Source organism: Alligator mississippiensis, chromosome 7 (genome assembly GCF_030867095.1).
Source record: "Alligator mississippiensis isolate rAllMis1 chromosome 7, rAllMis1, whole genome shotgun sequence".
Lineage (NCBI taxonomy): Eukaryota > Metazoa > Chordata > Crocodylia > Alligatoridae > Alligator > Alligator mississippiensis.
Genome location: NC_081830.1, coordinates 62,459,721 through 62,486,306, shown reverse-complemented (window position 1 = coordinate 62,486,306; position 26,586 = coordinate 62,459,721). Strand labels below are relative to the sequence as shown.

General features: G+C 41.3%; 1 protein-coding gene across 3 annotated transcripts; it reads left to right on the top strand.

Annotated features, from left to right (window-relative positions):
• Positions 1-905: 905 nt before the first annotated feature.
• IGSF10 (immunoglobulin superfamily member 10) lies at positions 906-26,586 on the top strand. 3 transcript variants are annotated; one of them, XM_019491826.2, is made up of 7 exons: positions 906-1,109; positions 1,924-2,172; positions 5,021-5,150; positions 8,526-8,916; positions 11,223-15,608; positions 16,187-17,087; positions 21,067-26,586. In XM_019491826.2, the coding sequence occupies exons 1-7, from the start codon at positions 1,015-1,017 to the stop codon at positions 22,973-22,975; spliced, it is 8,061 nt and encodes a 2,686-aa protein (XP_019347371.2). In that variant the 5' UTR covers positions 906-1,014; the 3' UTR covers positions 22,976-26,586. The 3 variants fall into 3 exon arrangements, with proteins under 3 accessions (XP_019347371.2, XP_019347373.2, XP_019347374.2); XM_019491828.2 differs by lacking the exon at positions 906-1,109 and having other exon boundaries at positions 2,091-2,172; positions 4,982-5,150; XM_019491829.2 differs by lacking the exons at positions 906-1,109; positions 1,924-2,172 and adding an exon at positions 6,271-6,451 and having other exon boundaries at positions 5,077-5,150.

Sequence of the window (26,586 nt, the reverse complement as noted above, 5' to 3'; positions counted from 1 at the left end):
ACAATGGTTAGCTGTCCTGTATTTATTGTATTTGTGGTAAGCACCACTGCTTATTTGATGCTCATACAGTTCTTAGCAAGGAGGTGTCACAATCCTGATTGCCAGCTCTAAGCACTGCCACAAGGATAATCAGCATCAATCATCCACAGGGGGCATAACTGTACTGCTCTGCAGTCCTGGCTTAATGCACTCCTCTGTCCCACTACCTGGGAGCAGTGCAAAGGCAATACATGGGACACAGGAACCAGAGAGGGGAGTTGACAACCTCTTCAAATACCTGCGGGATAAGTACATGGAGAATGGGCAATGGAGTCACGGCCTCCAGCTGCAGCAGAGGAAATTTAGGTTGAATAGGAGGAGGAACTTTTTCTGAGGATAAGGTGGGTCAGGCACTTGAGACGTTGCGGCACACCTCCATCCCTGGAAATGTTCAGAGCAGGTTGGACAGGCAGCTGGCTGCGGGGAGGGTTTAGTCCGGGACGGCCCTGCCTTGAGCAGGCTGGAGGGTGCAGGACTACACGACCTCGGGACGTCCCTTCCAGCCCTCCTCTGCTATGAGCCTAGAGCACATGTAGGAAGTCACTCAACCCTGGCCAGAGGACAGGCTGCCTGCAGAGACATGCGGAGAGGTGGCGGCTCCCCTGCCCCACGGCACAGGCACAGGCAGACCCGGGAGCGGGAGCGGGCCTGATTCTCCTCACACCTTCCTGTGACCTGAGCCGGGCCGGGGGTGGGGGAAGGGGCAGAGCCGCGGGCCGGGTGGAGCAGAGCCCGAAGGGGCCGGCACGACGAGCGAGGCGGGGGCGCCACGGGCTGGGTCTCACCCCGCTGCGGTCGCGGGGGGAAGGCGGCTCTGCTCCTCCGCCCCAATCCGTGCGCGGGGGGCGTGCCGTGCCGTGCCGAGCCGAGCCAGCCGGCCCCGCACTCTGCAGCGCGGGGAGCGAGGGGGGCGCGCAGAGCTGGCACGTGCCCAGGCCGAGCGGCGCGGGGCAGGGCAGGGCAGGGGCAGGCGCGATGCCCCCGGGCTCAGGTCGGGAGCCCCCAGCCCGGCTGCTCCTGCGGTGGCCTCGCGCAGCATCCCCCCGCCGAGGAGGCTCCCCGAGGCGCAGGTAGGGGCCGTGGGGCCGGGGCAGCGGCGGCTGCGAGTGCGATCCGCGCGGCGCCCCGCGCGGTGGGGAGCGTGTCGGAAGTGCTGCTGCTGCCGCTGGGCTCCCGGCAGGACTGGCCCACGGGGGTCTGAACCAACGGGTTCAGCACCAGCTGCATCCTGTGAACTAGTCCCGGGCTGGAAACGGCTTCAGAGCTGCCCCTCACGCAGATGCCACCCAGGGGTAGCGCTGACAGGGGCAGGGCGCGCGCGGAGCACGTTTGCAGGAGGCCACCTTGGCGTGCCTGAGCCGGCCCGCAGCAGCGGGAGGGGGATGTGGCGCTGCGGTTTTCTGAAGAAGAGAAGGAACAGGATTAAACATGAACGTGTCGCTCCAACATCCTGAGTTTTGAACTAGCCCAGACTCTTTGAAATTAGTTAATTTTGCTTGGAGTAATTGCTTGGCAAGAAGGGAGCTGACGTGTTCTTTGGCAGGGATAAATTACAAGCAGATTTATGAATGCCCTAAATAACTAGAATCAGACATTGGTAACAATAGTCTCAGAGCATCAGGTTTCGTTTTCTCTACTATACTTAATAAGTAATAACACCCACGGTGCTTCTCATTAAAAAGCAAGCAACTGTGAAGGAATTGTGTAAAACCATCCATGCCCCTGAGCATTATATAGATCAAAAAAAGTGGGAAATCCAAGAGTTTGTGCACTAGCCACATTTTCTAACAAAAGACTGTAGTTAGACAATGCAGGTGCTGACACTTAAAATACCAGATACTGATGTCACAGTATAACTGCTTGTGGCTTTTCTTTTGTTTGTAGGTTACATTTTTTCATGCTTGCTGTGAGGGATGTTGTTTTAGGATCATCGCACAGGATGAAAGTAACAGACAGAGGCAAACCTTGGTTGCTCATATTTCTCTTCAGTTTATGCCTGGCTGTTCTTCCCACCAGTAGTGCCTGCCCTAGGCTCTGTGCCTGCTATGTCCCCACTGAAGTACATTGTACTTTCCGGTACCTCACAGCCATTCCATCACGCATACCCCAAAATGTGGAACGCATCAATCTAGGGTAAGTTTCACAGCAGCATTTTAATCGTTCTGTGTAGTGGTCTCTCATTGCCTTGCAAAATGTAACTCAGGTGTCTGGGTGTGGGTCAAAACTGAGCAAACACCAAAGCACAAAAAGACATCAGAGATCAGATGTAGTTTGTAAAGAAACTACAGTTGAGTGCTTTGCAGTGTTTTATAATTTAAGGAAAATTATTTTTAACATTAAGAGCAAAATTAATTTATTTGAGCCATAGTTCACAAAACAGAAAAACTGAAACCCAGAAACCCTAAATACAGTCATATAGGGGCAATTTATTTATTATAAATAAATAATATTTATTAAAAGGCAATTTATAAAAGCGACTGCAGATTTTCAGGGCTCTTATCATTTTTACTCACTTTTCCTTATCTACAGCTGTCAGTCTGATGCTCAATTTCACCTTCTTCCTCCCTGCTACCTTTAAAGCAAAATCATGACCATCACTAGCATGCAAGAATATCCAAAAGCTTTTCTGCTAAAGTTCTTTTTTATATTTATCCGAGCCTCTTGAATCAGTAAAATTAAACCCAAAAGGGACCTGGAATTTAGATAGTCATTACAAAAGAAAGAGGATTTTATGGTTAAGGCCCTTGGCTGGAAATTTTGTAGATGTGGTCACACCACAAGTTCTGCCACAGACACGCTACATAACCATGGGAAAACTACTTAATCTCTGTGAGATCCTATCTGTAAGAAGCCTCAAATACTATGTGTCATATGGAGATGATAATACTTTGCGCCTCACAGGTCTGTTGTGAGAACACAGGTCCTTCAAAAGTACCATCATGATGCATGCCAGCACTCCCACTTCCACTCTGGACAGACCAAACTGTTAGAAGTGAAAAAATACTAAGTAGTTTTTTTTCCATTTCAAATTACCAGATGAATAGGAAATAACATCTACTGTCCTAAATATCTCAGTCTCAAAATATAGGCAATGGAGGTGGGTAATGATTTTGATTTCATCCCAACTCATTTGTCCCTGTTTATTTCTAAAATTTTCCATGGAAATATAGTTATCTGTAAATGGTGCGCTATAAAAATCCTAAGACTACAATCAAACAAAGGTAATCAGCAACTTCATGTAAAAAGATCATTATATAGATTAGACAATCTTGAATCATTTGGGGGGGGGGGGAGAGTTGGGAGGTGTGAATAATATGTAGCTATGTCTGAGCTAGCTTTAATGTACTATAGTTACCTGAGGTCCTAGATAGCAGTCAACGCATGGCAAAACAGTAGTTTTGGCTATTAAAAACTCATTAAGGATTTGGCGTATGCTTGTACAGCTCATGCTGAAGCCCATCACTATTACCAGTTATCAGGTTATATGCGACTCAAGTATGGCTATATATGCTGTATTGAGCAGACATACCCTTATTTAACAAAGAGATGGTGAGTTTTTCAGTTCTTAAGATAACCTAGGCTTCATGGTAAGGGTTTTATTTAATGCTTATTGAAGTCAATGGGAGCTTTTCCAGGAATTTAAATGGACATGGCATCAGGCCTATTATGATCAAATGCTAGAGTTGCACCGATATATTGGTCCATATCGTATTGGCACCAATAAAGGGAAAACTGACATTATCAGCAATCAGCTTTTTTTGGCTGATGTGGGTGATAATGCTGCAGATCAATGCTATGTGCATGTGTGCAGCCACAGCATGCACATGGCCAGCCTGGCAGCTTGGAGAGCAGCATGTGGCTGGTAAGTCTGTTGGGGGAGGGAGGGAAGGGGTGTGAGGGGGACAGATTGAGGACCCCGCAGTGAGGGAGGGAGTGGGGCTGGGGCAGGCGCTGCCCAGCCAGGGCGGGGCATGAGATGGAGCAACAAGTGGCTCATCCAGGGGGCATGGGGATGGCGGGGCAGCTCCCACTGATGTGCACACCCACAGGGGAGGCATGGGGGGGCACATGTCCCCCAGATCTGTGCATGGGGCGAGGGTGAGCTGCCACTGTGGGCTGGGGCTCAGGGCAGCACCGGGCTCTTCCCAGCGGGGGTTTGGGCCGGGGCTGTGCTCAGGGCAGGCAACAGCAGCACTGGGAGGGGCAGAGCCCATAGCCCTCACTCCCAGCACCACCATTACCCACGCTGAATGCAGCCCTGGCCCACACCCCCACTGGGAAGAGCCTAGTGCCACCAATGGCCCCAGCCCACAGTGGCACCCTCCCTCATACTGCGTATATATCCTGGGGGGCACATGCACCCCCCCCATGCCTCTCTCAGTGGTGCACACAGTGGCGGGAGTGCCCTCTGACTCCTTTCCACTCCCCCCCAGACCAGCTGCTTGTGGCTCCATTCTGTGCCCTACCCTGGATAGGCAGCACCTGCCCCAGCCCCATTCTTCCCCTCACCATGGGGGCTTAAATCTGCCCCCCACACCCTTTCCCTCTCCCTGGCCCTTCTCCCACAACCGACTTACCAGCTGGACATGCTCTCCAAGCTGCTGGGTTGCATATCGGCAATTGGACTGGTATCACCCAATAGGGCTCATTATTAATTGGCCATCAGTATTGGCCCAAAAATTTTTATTGGTGCACCCCTATCAGATGTCCAGTAAAAGGGGATATTGGTCCTGAACAAAGATTTTGTTTTACCACAGTATAAATAAGAATTATTAACAATAAACACTCTAATACCCATGACAGTTGGTTTGTTTGTCCATGTGAAATAAGCTGGCATAATCAATTTGGGTCTAAGTAGGAAGGATTTAAATTTTTCCTTTTCAAGTGAGAAAATCTTTCTACTATGAGAGTCATTTTTGGTTTTTTTACCTTTGAATTTTAGCTGACTAAATTCAGATCTGGAATGAAATGTTTGTTACAGTTACAACAGCTTGGTTAAACTCACTGAAACAGACTTTTCTGGCTTGAAGAAACTGGAGTTGTTGATGTTACACAGCAATGAGATCCATACAGTTCCTGATAAAACATTCATTGATTTACATTCATTACAGGTAAGGGCTAAAAGGGGAAGATGACTTCATTTTAGGAATGGTGTGGTCTATGAGAGATTTAACAAATGATAGATTAGTAGCCCCATCTACATTAGTTTCCAGTTTCAAATGGCTGCTAAATGAAGTGCGAGGTACTTAAAGGAAGTCATTATCTTTCCCTTCCCAATGCCCCTAAGTTGTAATGCAATACCCCAATAGGAAATTTATTTCACTCACAAATAGGCATTCAGATACCATTTAATGAGCATGGTATAAATGTCAAAGTAAATATCTACATCACTATATTTAGGTAGTACAACTACAATTGCAGTTCTTTGTATTAATGGATTTAAATAAGTTTGCAGTGTTATATCTTTGGTAATAAAGTTTTCTTTTATTAATTTAAGACACTAAATAAATACATTTTAAGAAGAATCATATTCCATCAAGCTGTAGTTTTGCTGCTTTCTCATACTTCAGCAAAGAAAGTCCTACTGACAATGCTATATTCTAATACTTGAGAATGCCATAGTTACTTAACTTTATAATAATATATATAGCTGCTGACAAATGTGAAAACATGCACTTTACCAGAAGAGGCAGTGTATTAGTTCAACCCAGCTCTGAAGCATCTGTATAGATCATGCTTATATCTCATAGCTGATTCAGTCAGCTATGAGATAAGAGAGCCAAAAAAGCCCTGCCAAAGTGCCCAGTCTATAAAGATGTTGGGCGAGCCAGGTCAAACTAATGTGATGCCTCTTCTGGGTATGAGACGGGCTCAGTGCAGGGATGCATGGAGTTTAAAGTGCCATTTGGGTTTTTTATGTCTGTAAGCAGCCTATGTTTTGTAGTATTTGGTGCTTTATTTCAAGGAATACACTGGTGAACATGAGAGCAAATCGTTGCTAATTTAGGCATTCCACTATTTGCACAAAGAAGTAAGAGACTGTGGTAGCAAGGTATTGTATAACAATGACATTGTTTGTTTGTTTTTTTATAAATTATGTTATGAGAGGCACTTCTATCTTTGGGCAGATTGTCCCCCTAGAGAAGAAAGTAAAGGATAACTGTTATCTTTGGACAAAAATTGTGTGCAGCTCACACATTCCTTTAAAAATATAGTCCTTCCATTTTCCAGATGAGAAGTTACATAGGACAACTGCTGCAATGCCTCAGGCTGGATTAGTGCACATTTTACTGGCTGGATGGGAGCTCCAACAACTGGACATCAGAGCACTTTGCACTTCATTGAACTGCCTCATAGCTACCATAGAAAGCTGAGGGGAATTTTCAGAAGAGCCCTCTAGCAGCTGAGGAGAGTAAGTGCCTGTCAACACATGGACTTATTCTGGAACATCTCTTCATGACTATAGCTCTGTCTATATTTGTGGTGCCAGGAAATTCTGATAGAAGCCAGCAGCTGCCACTGCCAACTCAACTGGACACCTGCAAACTGATGTGCTTCTGGAAGCTCTGAGCAGCCCCGCTCAGCAGCTGTTCCACCAGAGCACAAGGTGCATGATGGGATGGCACAGGCAGCTGAATGGACTACAGTAGCCAGTTGAAGGCACAGGAGTATGTACACACCTTGGCTGCTAGGCAGAAGTAGAGCAACTCTGCTGGCAGACCAATAGGTGTTGCCAGTACAGAGGGGGTGAGTGTGAATGCAGTCAAAGTTTTGCTGGCAGAGCTTGAATTCTACCAGCTAGACTCTGTGGTGTAGACTAGGCCTAGCTCCATGTGTGGACACACCCCAGTACACATGTGAAAGTGCCTTGTTCTGGAATACATGTGTCTGCACATGGAGTTATTCAGGAATAGATGTTCCAGAATAACTCAATATGTAGACAGGAACTTAAAGTTCCCCAGCTAAAACTTTGATGTAGACAGCTGCTGTTAATTAACTGACTGAACTATAGCTTTAGGGCATGTGTAGACAAAATGGGGGCCCTAAATTGAAGGTGGGTTTTTAAAAATGCCACTTTAATTTAGGGCAAAGTAAACCCCTGTGTCACATACACCCATCTTACCTGCCTCTCCAGCAGTGGGGAGGGGAGAGCAAGCTGCCAATGGGCAGAGCAGTCCCTGGGCTGCAGGGGCGGGAGTGGGGGCTGGTACTTCCCTCCGTGGCAGTGGCGCCCCCACCCCCCAGGTGGCACCCACCCACAGGCACCTGGCCCCTCCACAGGCCCCTGCATGGGGGGCACTGCAGCTGCAGGGGGGAAGGACCAGGTCCCCCCACAGTTCATGCAGGCAAGCAAGCTCCAGTGGGGGTGTGGAAGATCAGGCTGCATGGGCTGCCTACAGAGTCCCTGAGGCTCACAGAGCCTGGTGCTTTGCTACACAGCTGTAGAGCAGCAAACTAAACTCAAACTCCTCAGAGGTGTTTTAGTTTGCTGCACCCCAAAGTCATTTAAGGCACATTATGCCACCAAATGTGCTACAGCAGCTGGAATTAATGTGCAATACACCAATACCATTAAAGCAGCACAAAATAATTTAACTTGCTTTAAAGTGTTGTGCACACATGCCCCTCGTTTTGTCTACACACATCCATAAATAGCTACATCTGAATTATATTTGATGAATAAAAGTAGATTTATGCATTATAACTGCTATACATGTTATTTGATTACTTGCACACTTGCAAAATTTAGTAATATATAGTTGTTCTTCAAACTATTTGAAGGATTAAGAAGGTTCTAATGCATGTAATTTACAATTCTGATCTGGAAAAAGCTTGTATAAAATGGATTGTGGGAGTCTACATTCACTACCTTTCAACAATATCCTGCCAAATTTGCTCACTTTAGATTACAAAGATAGCATTCTAATTACCAGACTGCCAAGCAGTATCTGAAAGTTGATCATTAGCTAGCATATCATCACCAAAATAAAAACTCAAACTGTTGGCAAGTTACCAGTTTTATCAGTCATGTTAGTCAAAGCAGAATTTCACTTACCTTCTTATGTTTGTTAGATATCTGTTTGGTACAAACTAGAGGAAGGAAAAGGAGAGACGCATATTGTACAGTCAGATTCTGCTTATTTCCGTCATAGAAGTTGTGTAACTGGGATTTTGAATAAATAGGGTGAGCAGGAGCTGACCATCAGTAACTATATTTTCCAAACATGTCTGCATGCTTTATGTTGACTGATCTGTTGATTAAGAAGGTATCTTTGGAGTTGTGCCTGCTCATAAATATGTTTAGAAAGAAGTTTCTAAAAAAAAGAATCTATTCATGGGGGCAGGGGGATCCATAGTACTTAGGCACTTTTTCTTAATAGACTAATTCATATCTGTCTAGATGTCTTCTAACAATAACAGTATACTATGGCTCGTAGTAAGACTTGACTCTACCCCCTCCCCCTCCCCCACTTTTTCATCAACAGGTTTTAAAAATGAGCTATAACCAAGTCAGAATACTTCAGAAGGACACATTTCATGGTCTCAAGAGCTTGGTACGATTGCACATGGATCACAACAGAATTGAATTTATAAACCCAAAAGTTTTCTATGGACTTACATCTCTGAGGCTGGTTCATTTGGAAGGAAATTTACTTAGACAGATTCATCCAGACACTTTTGTCACCTTGAGCTACCTCCAGATATTTAAAATATCCTCCATAAAGCATATATACTTGTCTGACAACTTCTTAACTTCATTGCCACAAGATATGTTTTCCTATTTGCTTGAGTTAGAGAGTATATACCTTCATGGAAACCCCTGGTCCTGTGATTGTGATCTACAATGGTTTGCTGACTGGGTACAAAAGCAACAAGGTACAGTGCAAGATGAAAGATTTCTGTTTATTTTTGTCTCCTAATTAAATTTTGGTGACTTACACTAGATTCTTTGCAACAGAGGTACCATTATTTAAAGCAATGGTGCTCAACCTTTTGGCCCCGTGGGCTAGATGGATAGTGTCAGCTGGTCTGCAGGCTAGATCTTCAGGATTGGTACCCAAATCAAGCCCTATTCTGAATAGATCCCAGACATTTGGACTGAGTCCTGTGTTGCTCCAACCTCTATGCCTGATATACTCCACTGGGCTACGCTATCCAGCCTGCAGAGCTCCTCATGGGTGGCAGTGGGGGAGTAGCAATTAATGATACTATCACTCCTCTGCTGCCAATTTTTTGGATACTCAGGAAGCCCTGAGGGTTAGATGACATGGCTCTGTGGGCCAGATCTGGCTCCTGGGCCAGGGGTTAATCACCTCTGGTCTAGAGGGAGTAGGAGTCTAGAGGACTGAATTATAATTCTGACTTGATATTTGACTTTACATTCTCAGGGCCATTTGTAAAATGAAGAAAATACCTAACAGTTGGAAAGTGCTATGATCGCTATTGATGAATTTATGTACCATTTAAGTGCCAAGTAATATTTTGATTACTAGTCAGTGAATGTAATCACATGCAGACCAGAGTCTTTTTGACAAATTAGTAATTAAATGACAGGCAAGTGATGGGTCATTAGTACAGCAATGCTTTTGAAAGTGTAGAACATTACTTTGTGACAGTTTCTGTTCATCCTTTATGACAGTTGTTCAATCGCCTGCCCACTGGCCAGATCTAGCCCTGAAATTGTGTGATCTGGCCTATGGGACTCCCCACGGGTCTGAAAATTTGGGATCCTTCATATTCAATTAGACATGCAGCAGGTGCAAGCTCCAATCAAACACATGGGGCTTGGTATGGGCAGTCTGAGGGCATGCAGGGCTGGGCAGAGATGGTACTGGGTCTGAGGACCCAGATCCTGGCATGGAGTAGCCAGTCAAGGCTATGTGGGGCCCTATCCAGCTGTGCAGGGCTGGGTGGAGGCAGGTTGGGGCTCAAATCTGGTGTGCAGAACTTGATCTGACCTGTGGACCAGGTCTGCACTGCTCATCTAGCCCATGGGGACAAAAGCTTGATCACCTCTGTTCTAGACATGTTGCTCACCAGAGCGAGCAACATTCTGATTTTGCTTGTTTTAATGTTATGTTAAGGAATATTCTCCTGTTAGTGTCAGAAATAACAATTATTATTTACAAGAATAATCAGCTTTCTTCAGACAAATTTCTGAGCTAATTTGTTTTCATAACCCCATAAATTCCAACTAGTTAATGCTACCAAAGTGCTATTAGACATTTGCATGGAGAAAAATGAGATGGAATGGAAAGAGTATCCTGTGGATAAAAGGACAGAATGAAAGCCAAAAAATCTGGATTTTATTTCTAGCAGAAATAAAAGGAGAAGGTTAGCCCTGGGCTCTGGGTGATTGTGTTGGGCAGTGGAGGGGCTGGTTGGGGCATGAGGGCACTTAAGTGTGGGGCTAGTCAGCAGAAGTCCCTGCACTGTAGCACTGTCATGCCCCAGTCAGCCCCAGTAACCATCTACACATGCATTGCAGTGGCATAAATTACTTCACTGTAGGCTAGTACTTGTCCCAAACAGTACTATCCTACAGCAGAGTTAACTAATTTACTGCACCCTAATATGGGCATGTGTGTAGACAGTGACACTTTACTATGCAGCTAATTAGTCAACTGCAGTAAAGCACATGTGTAGATGTACTCAGTAGGATCATCCCTGCCAAACCATCTGAACCAATTCTCTATTCTTTACCTATGTTAAAATAAGAAAATGAATAATTACTTATCCTCTAAAAATAGTTATGTCTATTGTGTCCTCTATGAAGCTACACAGGTTAGGAAGAAGGGACAAGGACTTTTTCTGTTTTTTGGCTGCCCTGCACAGAGTTGGACGCAAGAGCACAATAACCTCCAAAGCTCCTACTTGGTCTCTGTGCTTCCCAAAGGCAGCTATGGCTATCTGTCACAACTGAGTCACTGAGATTTTCATATAGGTGCTAAATAATACAAACTGGTGATAGCGTGATTATTAGTTGTGATAGCAATATTTATCAAACCAAAAAATTACTAATAGACTAGGAAACAAAACAAAAGCTGATGACCACTTTAAGATCACCATATCCATGTGTTATCGCCTTTTATTTTAAGACAAACCTTGAAAATTGTTGATTATAAATTGTTGTTTAGAACTATTATTCCAAAAACTTATTGCATTATTTTTTCTTCCCCTAGGTGTTGTGAAGTGCAAGAAAGACAGGGCTTCTTCTAGTACCCAGCAGTGCCCAGTTTGTGCTAATCCCAGGAACTCCAAGGGCAAAAATTTAGTTGAGATTCCACCTGCTGAATTAACTTGTACCAAGCCAGCCATAGATCCTTCCCTGAAGTTTAAAAACATTACTTTGCCAGATGAAGGGGACTTCACTTCTGTATCTCCTAAAAATTTCATAGCTCCCATAGGATCTATGATCTTGAACATGACTGACCAAACAGGAAATCAGGCTAACTTGGTTTGCAATGTTCAGAGACCTACAAAAATGTTCCCAATCTCATTTGACAATGGTGGTGACAATGCAATACTCAAAATATCATTCTCAACATTTCTCACATGTGGCATCGACTATGAACATATTCAACAACTCTGGAGAATAGTAGCCCTTTATAGTAATTCTCCTCTACAACTTGAAAGGAAGCTCCTGCTCACCAAAGTGCCTTATATTAGTTACAAATACAAACAGATTTACTCTGAGAATGAAGAAGTTTTTACTAATGTAGAGACTGAACTGAGAACTGAACCTGCTTGGCTGATGCAAGGAGAAGTAGCTTTACAGTTAGACAGGACAGCAACTACACTCAGCACTCTGCATATCCGGTACCTAACTGATGCTCAAATCATTTTGCCCAGTCCTGATGAAAAAGAAGACAGGCATAATTGGGCCATAATTTCAAGAGACAATAGGACAAGATTGGAACATACTGTTTTAATTGGTGGGACGGTGGAACTAGACTGTCAAGCATTTGGACAGCCTATTCCTGTGATTGAGTGGATATTAGCTGATGGGAGCAAAGTTAGAGCCCCATATATTGGTGAAGATGGAAGAATAGTAATAGCCAAAACTGGAAAATTCACACTACGCACAGCTGACACTTTTGACACTGGACTTTATCACTGCATAGGTACAAATTACAATGATGCAGATGTACTAACATTTAGGATTACTGTGGTTGATCCTTACACAGAACTCAACAACATAAATGGGGCTCAGCTTTCTGCATTTATTGGTGACACACTCTACCTCCCATGTCAGTCTAGTGGTGTCCCAGATGCATCTATTATTTGGATCCTACCTGACCATGTGGTTCTTCATCAGTCCGCAAAAAACAAGCATGTTTTTCACAATGGGACGTTAAAAATACAAAGGGTGACAGATAAAGATAGTGGCCATTTTAGATGTGTAGCAGCCAATAAGTATGGCGTTGATTTTTTGATTTTCAACATACTCATTAGAAGGAATGAGAACAAATCACAGAAACAAAATGCAGCTCCAGAAGAGGAGGGATCTGGTCATAAGGTGCTTGATGCTGTTACAACAGATAAGAACCTTTTAGCTCCAGTGCGAACTTTAGTAACAAATCAAGTAGGTACAAGCTCTTCACCTGGAAATCAACCCATACAGAATGCAAACAGGAATAATTATAGAGAAATTACTTACAGGCGCAATGGGGACAAAATAAAAAGACGGCTTCAGGGCCATAGGAGACAATTTACTCCCTCCACTAGGAAAATTGATCCAAAACACTGGGCAGCATTTTTAGAAAGAACAAAGAACTACTCCACGCTAACAAGAAAACAAGAAGATGTCACAACAAAAGCACCAATATCAGTTTATCAATCCTCAAAAGCACCTATGGATGGGGAAGAAACATCCGGGGGTGCTGTACCTCCTGAAGAGGAATTTATTACACTAGCAACTAAAACACCTATTATACCAATTTTCATTAAAGCATCAGCAAATGTTGTAACTTCTGAACCTGAAACAACTTCAGATAGCACAAACTCCAAAACGTCTGTTACAGTTACAGGGGCAGTAAGTCCAATAATCAGTCCATGGATTACACAGACTGCTACACCTGAGAGCAAAAAAATGCATACAAATCCAAAATATGGGGTCACAAAACTGAAATCACTGGAAACTTCTGAACTTAATCAAACATCATCAACTAATATGCATTCATTAACTACATCCAATCTAGCAAGTAGCACAACTCAAGGCTTTAACAATGAACACAGATTCATGACTTCTGGGGAAAGCAATCCCTATTTAAAAACCAGATCTACAACATCAGTGGCAGATCTTACTGAAGTTCCCAACCTTGTAACTTCCCATAGCACAGCTGAAAAGCTCAATATATTCACTGAGTCAATCAATAAGACTTCAACTAAATCAGATCATCAGATATCTGTAGTGACAGTCAGCGAATCAGACAATGAATTTGGTCACATTTATTTTCATAGTACTCAAAAAATAATAACTCCTAAACTACCACTGGGCTCAACTATTATTACTCATCAACAGATTCAGATAATAAGAGATGTTACAACACACACACCACAGTTCAGACGACGTTATGGAAGACGAAGGAAAATTTCGGCTAGGAGACGAATTGTCAGACCAGATCAAATTCCAAGCTTCAGAGGGCACAAATATAATTTTGTGAAATCAGAATCAATGAGAGAAAGTATGACTATGACTCCAGATATACAGCTGGATGCAAGCTGCCAATCATGTTCACCTATCTTAACTTCTTCCAGCAGTCCTTCTTTTACCCATCATACAAACATGCCCACTCCTTCAAGAACAGATATACCAGTGCTTGTGTCAGAACAACTAACAACAAAAACTGAAAACACAGTACTCCTTATTAAAGGGAAAAAAAGACCTATTGAAGAAAGAGAAAACACAACTCCTACAATAATGCCTTTCTATATAGAAAGCATGCAGGATCCCTCACTGAAGGAATTAGAGGCTAGTGCGCCATTGCAAACATACACCAATAGAATCCCATCTTTCAGTACCCATCATTCGACAACTGCAATCCCTGCCCTTAGGGTAGCTGTAGAAACTACTCCTACTACAGGCTACAAGATATTTTCACCTGTTGCATCAGTCCCATACAAAAATAGAACATCTTCCCAAATTTTAAGAGGAAAAATTACTTGGCAACGCCTCTTTGGAAACACACACATTGAAAAGGTGCTACTGAAGAAACCATCCCAAATACAAACCAGTACAGTGCCATCAGTGGCAGTAACAAGGATGTTTCCCCAAACCACAGAAGCTTTATCCATCTACAGAGTTTCTCCTTTACCTGTAACAACTATTTTAGAAAACAAAAATCAACCTGATGATTTCCTATCTTTAACTAAACATAGGAATGATGACAGTAGTACATCAGGTAAATATATTCCCACTACATCCCTTACTAGTGCAGAACTAGCATCTTATTCCAGTCTTGCACCTGATGTAAACCAAGGGACTGCAACAAAGCCAATGCCAGTGTTTAAATCTACAACTGCTGCCCCAACTGAAATTAAAATGACTAGAACCAAAACCAGACCAGGAAGGAAGAGAGGTCATAGAAGGAAAAAACCTCAAAAGAAGATTTTGGTATCACAAATCCAAAACATTTTTACAGGTCACAGCACAATCACAAGCTTAGCAATGAATACTTCACTGCCTTTCCTGACAACAGCTAAATCTTTAATTAAATCCACCATACCTGCACCCACAATTTCTTTTTCTAAGAATACAAGTGCAGTGTCAATTACAATGCCTCAACCACAGATTCTTAGCACAATTGACATAACTAATGTTTCATCCATAACTACCACACAGGCACCAGTGAGAGATATTATACATGAGAACACTAAAGCTGTTGAGGTAGCATCTGAAACGTTCATTACTCAAATGCCTACCACTACAATCCCAATTATGTCACAGTTTAAGCCTTTCAACACCCTCACTACATTACCTACCTCATCCATTGTAACATCTGAATTGATATATTTTGAACAACTTAAAAAACAACAGCATATGGGAGAGAAAGTCGTTCAGCAGAAACATGTGGCAGAGGCAATATTTTCCAATAAAGCCGGATTAAGTATGAAAACTCCTGTTGCAACTATCCATGGCATCTACCCAAGCATACAGCATCCTACCCCACTAGCATCCTTAATAACAGCAACATCACCAGCTCCCTGGCAGAAAAATAAGTTTTGGCATAAACTCTCTCCAGATGTTCCAGAAAGGGGCAAAACATTAACGGTTAATACTCTGACTGTATTAAAATCTCCACAGAGCTCCACTCAATATGCTCCACCATGGGAAAGGGACAAAGGTAATTCTGTGAAAAGCTGGTCTGACAAGAGAGCAGATCAAGAAGCTACTACTGCCAATCCTGTAGCCTTGGACTTCTTTTATATGAATAGAGTGGAAAAGCCCAGAATTATTGGTGGAAAGTTGGCTGCTTTTACTGTACCAGCCAACTCAGATGCCTTTATCCCTTGTGAAGCTACTGGTAATCCTCCTCCAACAATACACTGGACTAAAGTATCATCAGGTAATCTTTATGAAACTTTTTAAAAATGTCTTCCTCTACTATACTTTAGCAAATGGTCAAATGCTAGGCACACCATGCCATAGTTTATGAGGGCTGTAAGCCCTGCTGATAGTAATAGTCGGGCACAATGTATATACTGTAGGGTGACTTATTGCAATTATAAAATAGGCATCTTTAGGAAAAAATAAGTAGTAACATAAAAAGATATATTCAACATTACTATGTTATCCATATGGGAAAAAATGTAAATAATTGCCATACATTAACAATAGCTTATTTCTAGTAATACCTATACAAAAGATTATCCCAGTTAGAAAACAACTACACAGTGACTAGACATATACCAAAGTACTAGCAAACATAACTGTCTTACTGGAAGATCACTTCTACTAAGAAATTATTTTTTGCTAGTTCTAGCAAGACTTCTTTTCATTGCTTATGTAAATACCTACTCTGAGGAATGCAGAATCAAAAACTTGACAGATAGTTGGCTGTGATTTTGTATACAAATATTACTGTATTAGGCAGAAAGAAAAAGGAATAGCTGTTGGTGAGATATATTTTGTTCTCTTTAATAGGAACTGATGTGTCAAAAAGCAAACGTGACAACAGATTTGAAGTATTTGCCAATGGTACCCTCTCCATCCAGAATGTGAACATTCAGGACCGCGGACAGTACCTGTGTGTTGCTGCCAATCAACATGGCTCAGACAGGCTCCTGGTCACTTTGTCTGTGGTGGCATATCCACCCAGGATCCTAGAAGGCAGGTCAAAAGTAATCACTGTCCATTCTGGAAAGCCTGTGGCAATGAAGTGCAGAGCTGAAGGCAGACCTGTCCCTACCATTTCATGGATTCTAGCAAACAAAACATACGTCTCAGAATCTTCTGTAGAAAGTAGGCAAGTTTTCATACAACCAGATGGCACACTAATAATCAAAGAAGTCACTGTTTATGACAGAGGGCTTTACACATGTCTGGCTAATAACCCAGCTGGTACTGATACACTGGCAGTAAAACTACAAGTGATTGCAGCACCTCCCATCATCTTGGAAGAAAAGAGACAACATATTGCAGGAATAATGGGTAAAAGCTTGAAAATACCCTGCACTGCAAAAGGAAATCCTATCCCAAGCCTTCACTGGGTGATCTTTGATGGAACAGTAGTGAAGCCTTTGCAATTTATAAATGCCAAACTTTTCCTTTTTTCCAATGGAACCCTCCATATAAGTAACTTGGTTCCTTCTGACAGCGGGAATTATGAATGTATAGCTACAAGCTCTACTGGCTCAGAGAGAAGGGTGGTAAATCTCATGGTGGAACAGAGAGATACACTTCCCAGAATAGAAACAGCATCTCAAAAAATGACACAGTTGAATTTTGGGGATAGACTGCTTCTGAATTGTTCAGCTACTGGGGAACCCAAGCCCAGGATAATCTGGAGGCTGCCGTCCAAGGCAGTTGTTGACCAGGTACACAGGTAGGATTATTTTGTTGTTGTTTTCGGCTTTTTTTGTCAGAGGTAGAAGGATGGGTTCCAACGTTAACTTCTTGCTTTATTTTTCCAGGCCTGACTAACCTTTCAAACACCAAATCACTGAAAGATTTTTCTTTTCTTGGCTAGAAGCGCTTTATCTGCTATAAATTTTGCATCACTGAGGCCAAATTAGGTCTTAATTTGTAGCAAAAGTGAATCATCTGTAGTGACAGACTATGTAGTTTATTATTGTGCTTCTAATATATTAATGATGTAAATTGAGCTCTGTCACAATTGGGTACAGCTCTGCTGAATCAGCTCAGCTGAACTTACTGTTCAAATTTGCATTGTTTCGTTCCATCCTCATATAGGGCACAAATTCTTAACTCATGTAGATCAGGTTACTAAATGTTGGGACCTTAATATAAATTGACACTGTTTGTACATTTGAGTTTTACAGTAGTAACACTTTTGCATACCGTGATTACTAAAGGAGAGATTTGGCATATATCAAATTAATCACAGTTCAGAGTATAGTAGATACAGAATAGTGCAAAAAACCTGACTATAAATCTGTGCTACATGGTAACTGTAACTTAATCACTCCTAATAAGATTGCTGGTTGAAGCTATTTATCAATGACCGGAACATCTATGAATGAGGTGCTAAGATTTCATTTTAACTACAGTACAATGTAAATACCCTTAACAACAATCATCTGGACTTACATTCTGGGATCTAGTTTTTGGACAAAAAGAATTCTGCACTTCCTATGATGACACGTTTTCCAGCAACAAGTTTATGTAAAAGCCAGACTGCCAATTATATGAACAACTTGCAATAATTTTGAAACACACAACTTTGGAACTACTTCTAAAAATAAAAAGGACTAAGAGATCTTTAATATATACTTGGAACAGATTCAGACAGTTAACGGTATTAGAATAACTACAGATTCATTGACAGTTTTAAGCTATACTATAAATTTGAAAGAGATGACCTTCGGGTGAATGGGTAACTCAGTGTTGCAGAACTTCTAAGCTTTGCAGGGAAAGAACTGAGATTTAGGCAAAGCTGTCCTTGAAGTTGTGGTGTGTAGAATATTTATTATGATAGCTAACTGAGTTTGAGAGAGGTATGCCTCTCAGTGGGTTAACTGCTTTGTTAATGCCTTTTTCTCTCTTCAACCCACATTCCCCTTTCTTTCCTCCCCCTTTCCCTATCCTTTGCATTTAAATGACTGTATTCCTTTCAGTGTAGTACCCCTGCTCTCTCTGCAAGTTCATACATAGTATCTAGAAAAATAGGACATAATCTATAAACCTCATATGTCTGAGAATGAGTTGATTTATAAGGTGCCACATTACCCTACCTTCTTATTTTTTATTCACATATAACACTCACTAGTTAGTCTAAAATAGCTGAAATGAGAGTGAATAGGAAGAATTATGACTTCAGAAAAAGGTCAAACTAAGAAAATAGTTGCACTGTTTTCACAATGCTTGAAAATAGCATAATTATTTAGCATGCATAATTTTAAGAAGTTCCCAAAAGATCTGTTAGGAAACTAAAATTTTCTTATGTCTGGCAAGCACATAAGATTGTCCAAATCCTGCCACTATGTAACCTTCCTGAAGAACAATACGTCATCCCAGGGGTTTGGGTTGTAGCCGTGTTGGTCTAAGGACATAGGCAGACAAGGTTCCTTGGGTGAATTTGATATCTTTTATTAGACCAACCCAAATGATGGGAACAGCTATGGGCACTAAAATGGCCCCACAGTATGCCAACCTTTTTATGAGCCACCTGGAAGAACATTTGGGTTGGTCTTATAAAAGATATCAAATTCACCCAAGGAACCTTGTCTGCATGTCATCCCAATTTCACATCTGAAAACCAGTAAAACAAGGTTGTCCGTTTAAAATTAAATCTCGCTGGAAATTCCACAGCAAGATAAAGCAACACTGATGCCCTATCTACATGTTACAGGTATTGAGCAATTAACTGGTTAACTGCGCAATTACCTTAAGACCAGCTACATGTGTAAAGTACCCATCATGCTATAAAAAGTTTCAACCAGCTATAAAGTTAGACTGAAAAAATGTGCACTATACTAACTTTATAGCTAGTTGGTATCCAGCTTTAATTTGCACATGAAGCAGGGTATCCCCTGCTGCTAAGAACCCATCAGCTGGCTGGGTTCCCAGCCACAGGGGTGCATCATGTGCAGCTGGAGCTGGGAGTCTGGCAACTGAGGGGACACTCTGCCCCAGCAGCTGCTGACTCTGGATCCCCCAGCTAGGTGCTGGGTCCCAACTGGGTCCCACCTGCCAGGGGGATGAAGTTGCTCTGCGGGTGCATGAAACCACTGAGACTGAGAGACTGTAACAGCCATGATTCCCCAACCCTGGGAGTTTCATGCACCCTGAGGCAGGGAAATCATAACTGCCATGACTCACTAGTCCCCAGGGGTGCATAAGGTGGTGCCATGGCAGGGAGTTCCTCAACTGACTTCTTGCCAGTGTGGGAGGAGCCTGGGATTGGGATCTCCCTGCCCCACCTCAAGGCACAATGGGATCTAATGCACAACCCCACAATTGCACCTCCTGCAACGTGTGGTATTGCAGAAGGTGCAATTGCATGGATCACACATTAGATCTCATTACATCTTTTCCTGCACATGTAGAGGGTGCCTGATAATTTGTTCTTCAGTGTTCATCTGAACTTTTTTCATATTGTATTGTAGCATTCACTTACTGTTAAGAGAGAATTGATTTATAAACCTGGAGTTGGTTATGATTACTGCCAGCCCTTCAGTATTTAGGTGTTATTCCTTCCCCTGCCCACCAACACAGTTCTGGCATTCCTTAGTATATGGATTAAATTATAACTTTATTTTTTGATTGTTAGAAAAGGTATTATATAAAATAAATGGTTGAAAAATGAAACTGAAAATAGAAGTTGGCTTGAAAAAAAATATTAACCTGGAGAGTGAAAACAATATGGGGGGGGGGGGGAGGGGGGGAATTTAGCCAGATATACTAGAAAATAAATCTGATAAGCATCAGAAAAACAATTCCACCCACAAAGTGAGGAATTCTTGATAACTCAGGGATAACTGTAACCACTTACGGTATACTATGGAATACATCTTACACATGACGTGTATCATTCATAAAGTAGGTGGAATGGAAAGACAAGAAAACAACAATACCAAAGTAACAGGAGGACCTAACCCTGTCAAAAATAGCCAAATTGTAGCCATCGAAACTTGCAGCCCAATTTAAATAGCCCAGACAGGATGATCTTGCTATGGCATGTTATACCATGTGCTCCTCTAGTTGAAGGGGTAGTAGGAAAATGAAGAACATGATCATACTCTTCTTATCCATGCCTGATCCCGAGTTCTGCTTTCAGCCTCCTGTGGCAATTCGTGCTTGATGTTAGGCCAGAAATCAAGGTGATCTGCAAAAGCAATGGGGAGGATATCCCCATGTACTAGTATGGAGCGTAACAAAGAGCTCTTAAGTTGTTTTGCACACAACTCTACATTTTGGCTGCACTTGCTGGCCTGGCCTCCAAGATCTGGATGTCTTTTCTAGTGATCTCAGAGCCCAAGCTTAATGATTATTATAATACATAGCAAATCCACCCTCCCCCCCCCCCCCCCCCCCCCCCCCCCCCCGTCTTTTGAGGAGGGAGAAGGCTGAGGTTTGAGTGGCTTAGTGGAAAGATTAAATAGGTCTGTCAGGAAGGATATAATGATATTGATTTTTCCCCCCCCATTTTGTCTAAAATGTTGGGTATACGTGTGTCCAGATCATAGGCTTATGGTTTATTTAAATGTAAATACAAAGCTTCTAGATCCAGAAAAACCCAACAGCATATTCATCAACTTACATCCATTTAATTTGCAACTCCTGTTAAGCTTAATGTTCTTCTTTAGCATGTAATTACATATCCTTCTTTTTTCTTCCACTAGAATGGGAAGTCGAATCCATGTTTATCCCAATGGGTCCTTGTTTATTGAGGCAGTTACTGAAAAGGATGCAGGTGATTATCTGTGTGTGGCAAGGAACAAAATTGGAGATGACCTGATACTGATGAAAGTAATTGTGACAATGAAACCTGCCAAGATTGACCAAAAACAATATTTTAAAAAGCAGGTGCCATATGGGAAAGATTTCAAAGTGGACTGCAAAGCCTCTGGGTCACCTGAGCCAGAAATATCCTGGAGTTTACCCGATGGTACAATGATCAATAATGTGATGCAAGCTGATGACAGTGGACATAGGTCTCAGAGATACATTCTTTTTGACAATGGAACTCTCTATTTCAGTAAGGTTGGAATAGCTGAAGAGGGAGACTATACTTGCTATGCCCAAAATACTCTGGGAAAAGATGAAATGAAGATACACATTACAGTGGTAACAGCTGCACCTCGTATAACACAGAATCACAAGACCTACATTAAAATAAGAGCTGGAGATACTGCAGTATTTAATTGTGATGTTGTTGGAGAACCCAAGCCAAAAATCTTTTGGTTGCTACCTTCCAGCGATATGATCTCAACTTCAACGGATAGATATTTGCTGCAGGCTAACGGGTCATTGTCAGTCAGTAAAGTCAAACTGCTGGATGCTGGCGAGTACATATGTGTGGCTCGTAATCCTGGTGGAGATGATACAAAACTTTATAAACTGGATGTTGTTTCCAGGCCACCTTTAATAAACGGTTTGTATACAAATAAAACAGTTATTAAAGCAACAGCAGTAAAGCACTCAAAGAAGCAAATACACTGCTGGGCAGAAGGGACTCCTTCCCCTCAAATTATGTGGATTATGCCTGACAATATTTTCCTAACAGCTCCATACTATGGGAGCAGAATAACAGTACATAAAAATGGGACACTTGAGATTCGGAATGTAAGACCTTCAGACACAGCGGATTTTATCTGCGTGGCACGAAACGATGGTGGAGAAAGTGTATTGGTTGTACAGCTGGAGGTATTAGAAATGCTAAGGCGGCCAATGTTCAGAAATCCATTCAATGAAAAAATAATAGCAAAACCTGGGAAAATTACTGTATTAAATTGTTCAGTTGATGGAAACCCTCCCCCTGAAATCATCTGGATATTGCCTAATGGCACACGGTTTTCTGGTGGGGCCAGAATTTCTCGGTTTTATACAGGAAGTAATGGTACCCTCATCATTTATAATCCTTCCAGAGATGATGCAGGAAAGTATCGCTGTGCAGCCAGAAATAAAGTTGGCTATATTGAGAAGCTGATCATCTTGGAGGTTGGCCACAAACCCACTATTCTTTTTTATCCAAGAGGACCAGTAAAAGGTATAAGCGGGGAATCATTATCTCTTCATTGTCTCTCTGATGGAAACCCCAAGCCAAACACCATATGGACAGTACCAAGTGGCTATGTCATAGATAGGCCTCAAATTAATGGAAAATATATATTGCTTGAAAATGGTACTTTAGTTATCAGAGAAACAACCATTCATGATAGAGGAAACTATGTGTGTAAGACTCAGAACAATGCTGGCGACTCATCTGCAACAATCCCTGTGATAATTGTAGCCTTTCCCCCACGGATTACAAACAGACCACCACAGAGCATAAGAACAATGGTTGGTGCAACAGTTCAACTCAACTGTATGGCACTAGGGATACCAAAACCAGAAATTACATGGGAGCTGCCTGACCATTCAGTGCTTTCCACAGCTAGTAGAGGCCGACCATCCGGAAGTGAACTGCTTCACCCACAAGGGACATTAGTCATCCAACATCCAAAGCCTTCAGATTCTGGCATGTACAAGTGCACAGCTAAGAATCAGGTTGGCAGCGATTTCACAACAACATATATTCAAGTCATCTGAAATGAGAAAAATACTCTGAACAATTGTTAAAGGTTACATCTGGACTGAGTTTATTTTTGGAAAAAGTTTAATCAAAGGCAGCCATAAGCTTGTAAGTGAACCTGAACACATTCACAGTATTCAGTTTACAACGAACATGCGAAAAAGAAAGACTTGGAGTGGAGGAGGAAAGGGAAGTCTTGCATTATAAAACAGCATTGATTTCTTCAATGACTAATGGACTTAAACAAAATCTAACTTAAGGCACTTTTATTTTGCCAAGAAGCAGTGAGTATCAAACTGCTTTCCAGAAAATGTAACTGAAAGTCTTCAGTTAAGGATGGAGATTTTTTTATATTGGTTTTTTACTGCCCATTTTGTATCATTATTATAAGCATGGCAAACATTCAAAAGTATTTAAAAATAGAAGAACAGATTTTATTGTGATTTAAATTACCTTATTGACATGTATGAATATTTTGTAATTCTTTTATAAATATTTCACAGAAAACCAGTATTGAGCTATTTTTAATAATATGACATTCTTTTACACTTGAACTTTCCTTCTTTGTTCAAAAAATCAAAATAGTTTAATAGTGCTTTCAAAAGAGACAATAAAGATTCTATATGTATTTGTTAAAAACTGAAAAAGCAACTAAACCTACAGATTCAAACCATATAGGCTGGTATAGCATGCCTTTTGTCAAAAGTCAGCTTCTAAAGATTTCAAACTAAAAATCATGTCATATATGTTAGAATACAGGTGGCTTCATCCAATGGAAAATTGTATTCCCAAAAAGCTAATTCCTTTAAGGCAATAACGAAATGCCTATTTAAATGTTCTTCACCAGAAAAGACTCTAGGACTTCAGGAGCCAAATAAACCTCAGAAGATTAAACTAACAATAGCAAAGTCAGAGTTCACAATTCATACGCTCTCAGGTAGAGGTATTAGTGTCTGTAGAGACCAGGGTCACAACTTTTTAACTTCATTACAGAACATGATTATCTGCAGAGAAAATGTATCCAAAACTCACAGATTATGTGACATATTTGTAGAATGGAATCTCCTCAATATTACTCCCCATGGTCTCTGCCATATTAACAGCATGGAAAGCTGGTTTTACTGCTGTTCGTCCCTAGGTCTATAAAAATGTCAGTCTTTGACTATTTCCAGTGGGAATCATAGGTTGCAAAGTAGAAGGTAATGCTGCCACAAGAGAGCATTAGCTCTTACAGTAGTTAATACAGAAAATAGCATATTTGTGGGAAGGGTACAGGATAAAACACCTGCTGCCATTCTATACCACACCAGCTCCTACATCAATGAAATGCCTAGAACAATTAGAAAGTAATATTGCTTGTAAGATACTGCTACAATAAAACTCCTACACGCTAAGAAAGGACTTAAAAAATCCTTAAACATCTCTCTAATTAATCTATGGGAAATCTAATACTTAAGAAAATTAGAACATGCTCAGAGGCCCCTTGCACACATGTTTTTGGCATGATTAATATATTAATCTCATCATAAATTGCAACATGCCACACATTCACCCAATGCACGGTGCCATAAAATACGGAACATTTTTGGGTCTGGTTTGTATACCGTGTGGCATGTGTCCCAGACCCAAGATTGTCAGGGGTCCAGTGCTAAGAAGCAGCTGATTCTCACTTGTGGGGTCAGGCTGAGGGGAGTCCCAATTCATCCCTGGCAGTCAAGTAATTGGAATCTGAGGAATTTTATGCCCCTTACTAAATACTGTGCATCCTGTTGTGCATGTCAGCAGCATTTGGGATGAGGTATAATATGGGGTATAGCATTTCTTAGATCCCAATCTCACCAATGTTTTAACTTGTGGTAAGGACCAGAGAGTTCCCAAATTTTCAGGCCAGGTATACCTCTTGACTAAATGTCAATCAACTGAGGAAGAACCTTAAAAGCAGGCCACAAGCTAAATTTTAGTTGATTCTTTTGTAGTAAATTGATGACTTCCTTAAGTTAGCCACTTGTTTCATCCTTCCCTAGAATTGATGGTGCATTAGAGGCAAATTGGTTGGATAAAATTTTGCTGGTAATTCTCAGTAATACTGTTGCCAACCTAATCAAGACCCAGTAAAGGGGTAAAATTTAAAAAAATGAACAATTCCATCACCCGTAAATTAAAGGGAAGTAATCTGTACCTTCAGAAAATGATAGTTTATCTTTAAATTTAAAAGCAAATTAACCCATTTAGGTGGTAGTATGTCTTTTTGTCCATTGTACCATTGGAGAGTTACTCTAGTATACAATTTGACTAACACACATTTGCTCTGAGGTTTAAAGAAATCATGGGATGTCTGAGCTTTCTAGCCAGCACCAAAACCTTGGGACCTAAGGGCTGCTATTTATTATTTTTGAGAGCTTCTGTGTCAGTTAGACCCTTTTAGTGAATAAACTGGACTCTCACAAAGCCAAAACTATGTGGAGTTTCACATGACACAGGTAGCTTAGAATAATTTTTTACTGACTAAGACTTCTGAGACTACTGAAACGTGATCGTACTAGGGTTTCTTTTTTGTTTAACCCAATTTTAAATCCACCTTGCTCAGGGGAAAAAAAAGATTAGAAACTCATCTTGCTTCTAACATTTTCAATATTATTAACTTGTGAATGCATACTTATTCTACAAATGAGACATGAAGCTCAAAGTCTGTCCTCTGTTACAATCATGTAACTACGCTGAAAATCAGTAATGTTACATGGGTAAATGAGGACAAAAACGGATCTGACACAGAATATGCATAACTGTACTGATAAATTTGTAGCAAAATGAAGTCATTTGAAAAGACAATGATATCAATTTGCATCCGGCTTCTTTGAGACAATACTTGAAGTACAAAAAAGGAAAAAATAAATTTATAAGTAAATATCAACTTTGTGAACACACACAGTACATGTTAGCTTTGTGGAATCAGTGGCCCTTATTTTTTGACAAAATTCTGTTCCAGCGCAAAGATGGTCAAGACAAGAAATCCTTAGCTAAAAATTTTCACAATATACAAAGAAAGCTACAAGAATTTTATTAAAGTAAATATGCTGACATCTGCTAGAAGTTACTTCTATTAGTGAGACTTTGCAACATGGAATTCACACTTAAATACAAATGATAAACTTTCAATTTTTATACAAAGTTAACTACTTATCAAACTTATTTGGCTGTACTGTCTCTCTCAGTTAATTGAAGCTTGTTAGTGGAGACTCTGCAGGATGTCTCTTGATACTATATTGTAAACTATTCAAATGGCAAATGAAAAGATGAGTTAGTACAAAACATAAAAATAAATGTATTTTTAAATACCCTGAATATTTCACAATCAAAATGTGCATACCTAGTTCTAAACAAGGTCTCATGGAATAACTTGAATCACATAAAGCAATAGTAAACTTATTCTGATTATTTAACACCAATATGAAAAAAATGTACCACATATTTGAACAGGTTGAAATAGTTACTATTTTTTTGTGATTTTGTACCAAATCTGTAAATACAGTCTGCATTTCACAACCAAGACTCATTCAGCACTAAGAGTCAAATAGAAATTTTTAAATACTTACCATACAAAATAAATAGTAGAGACATTCTGACAGGA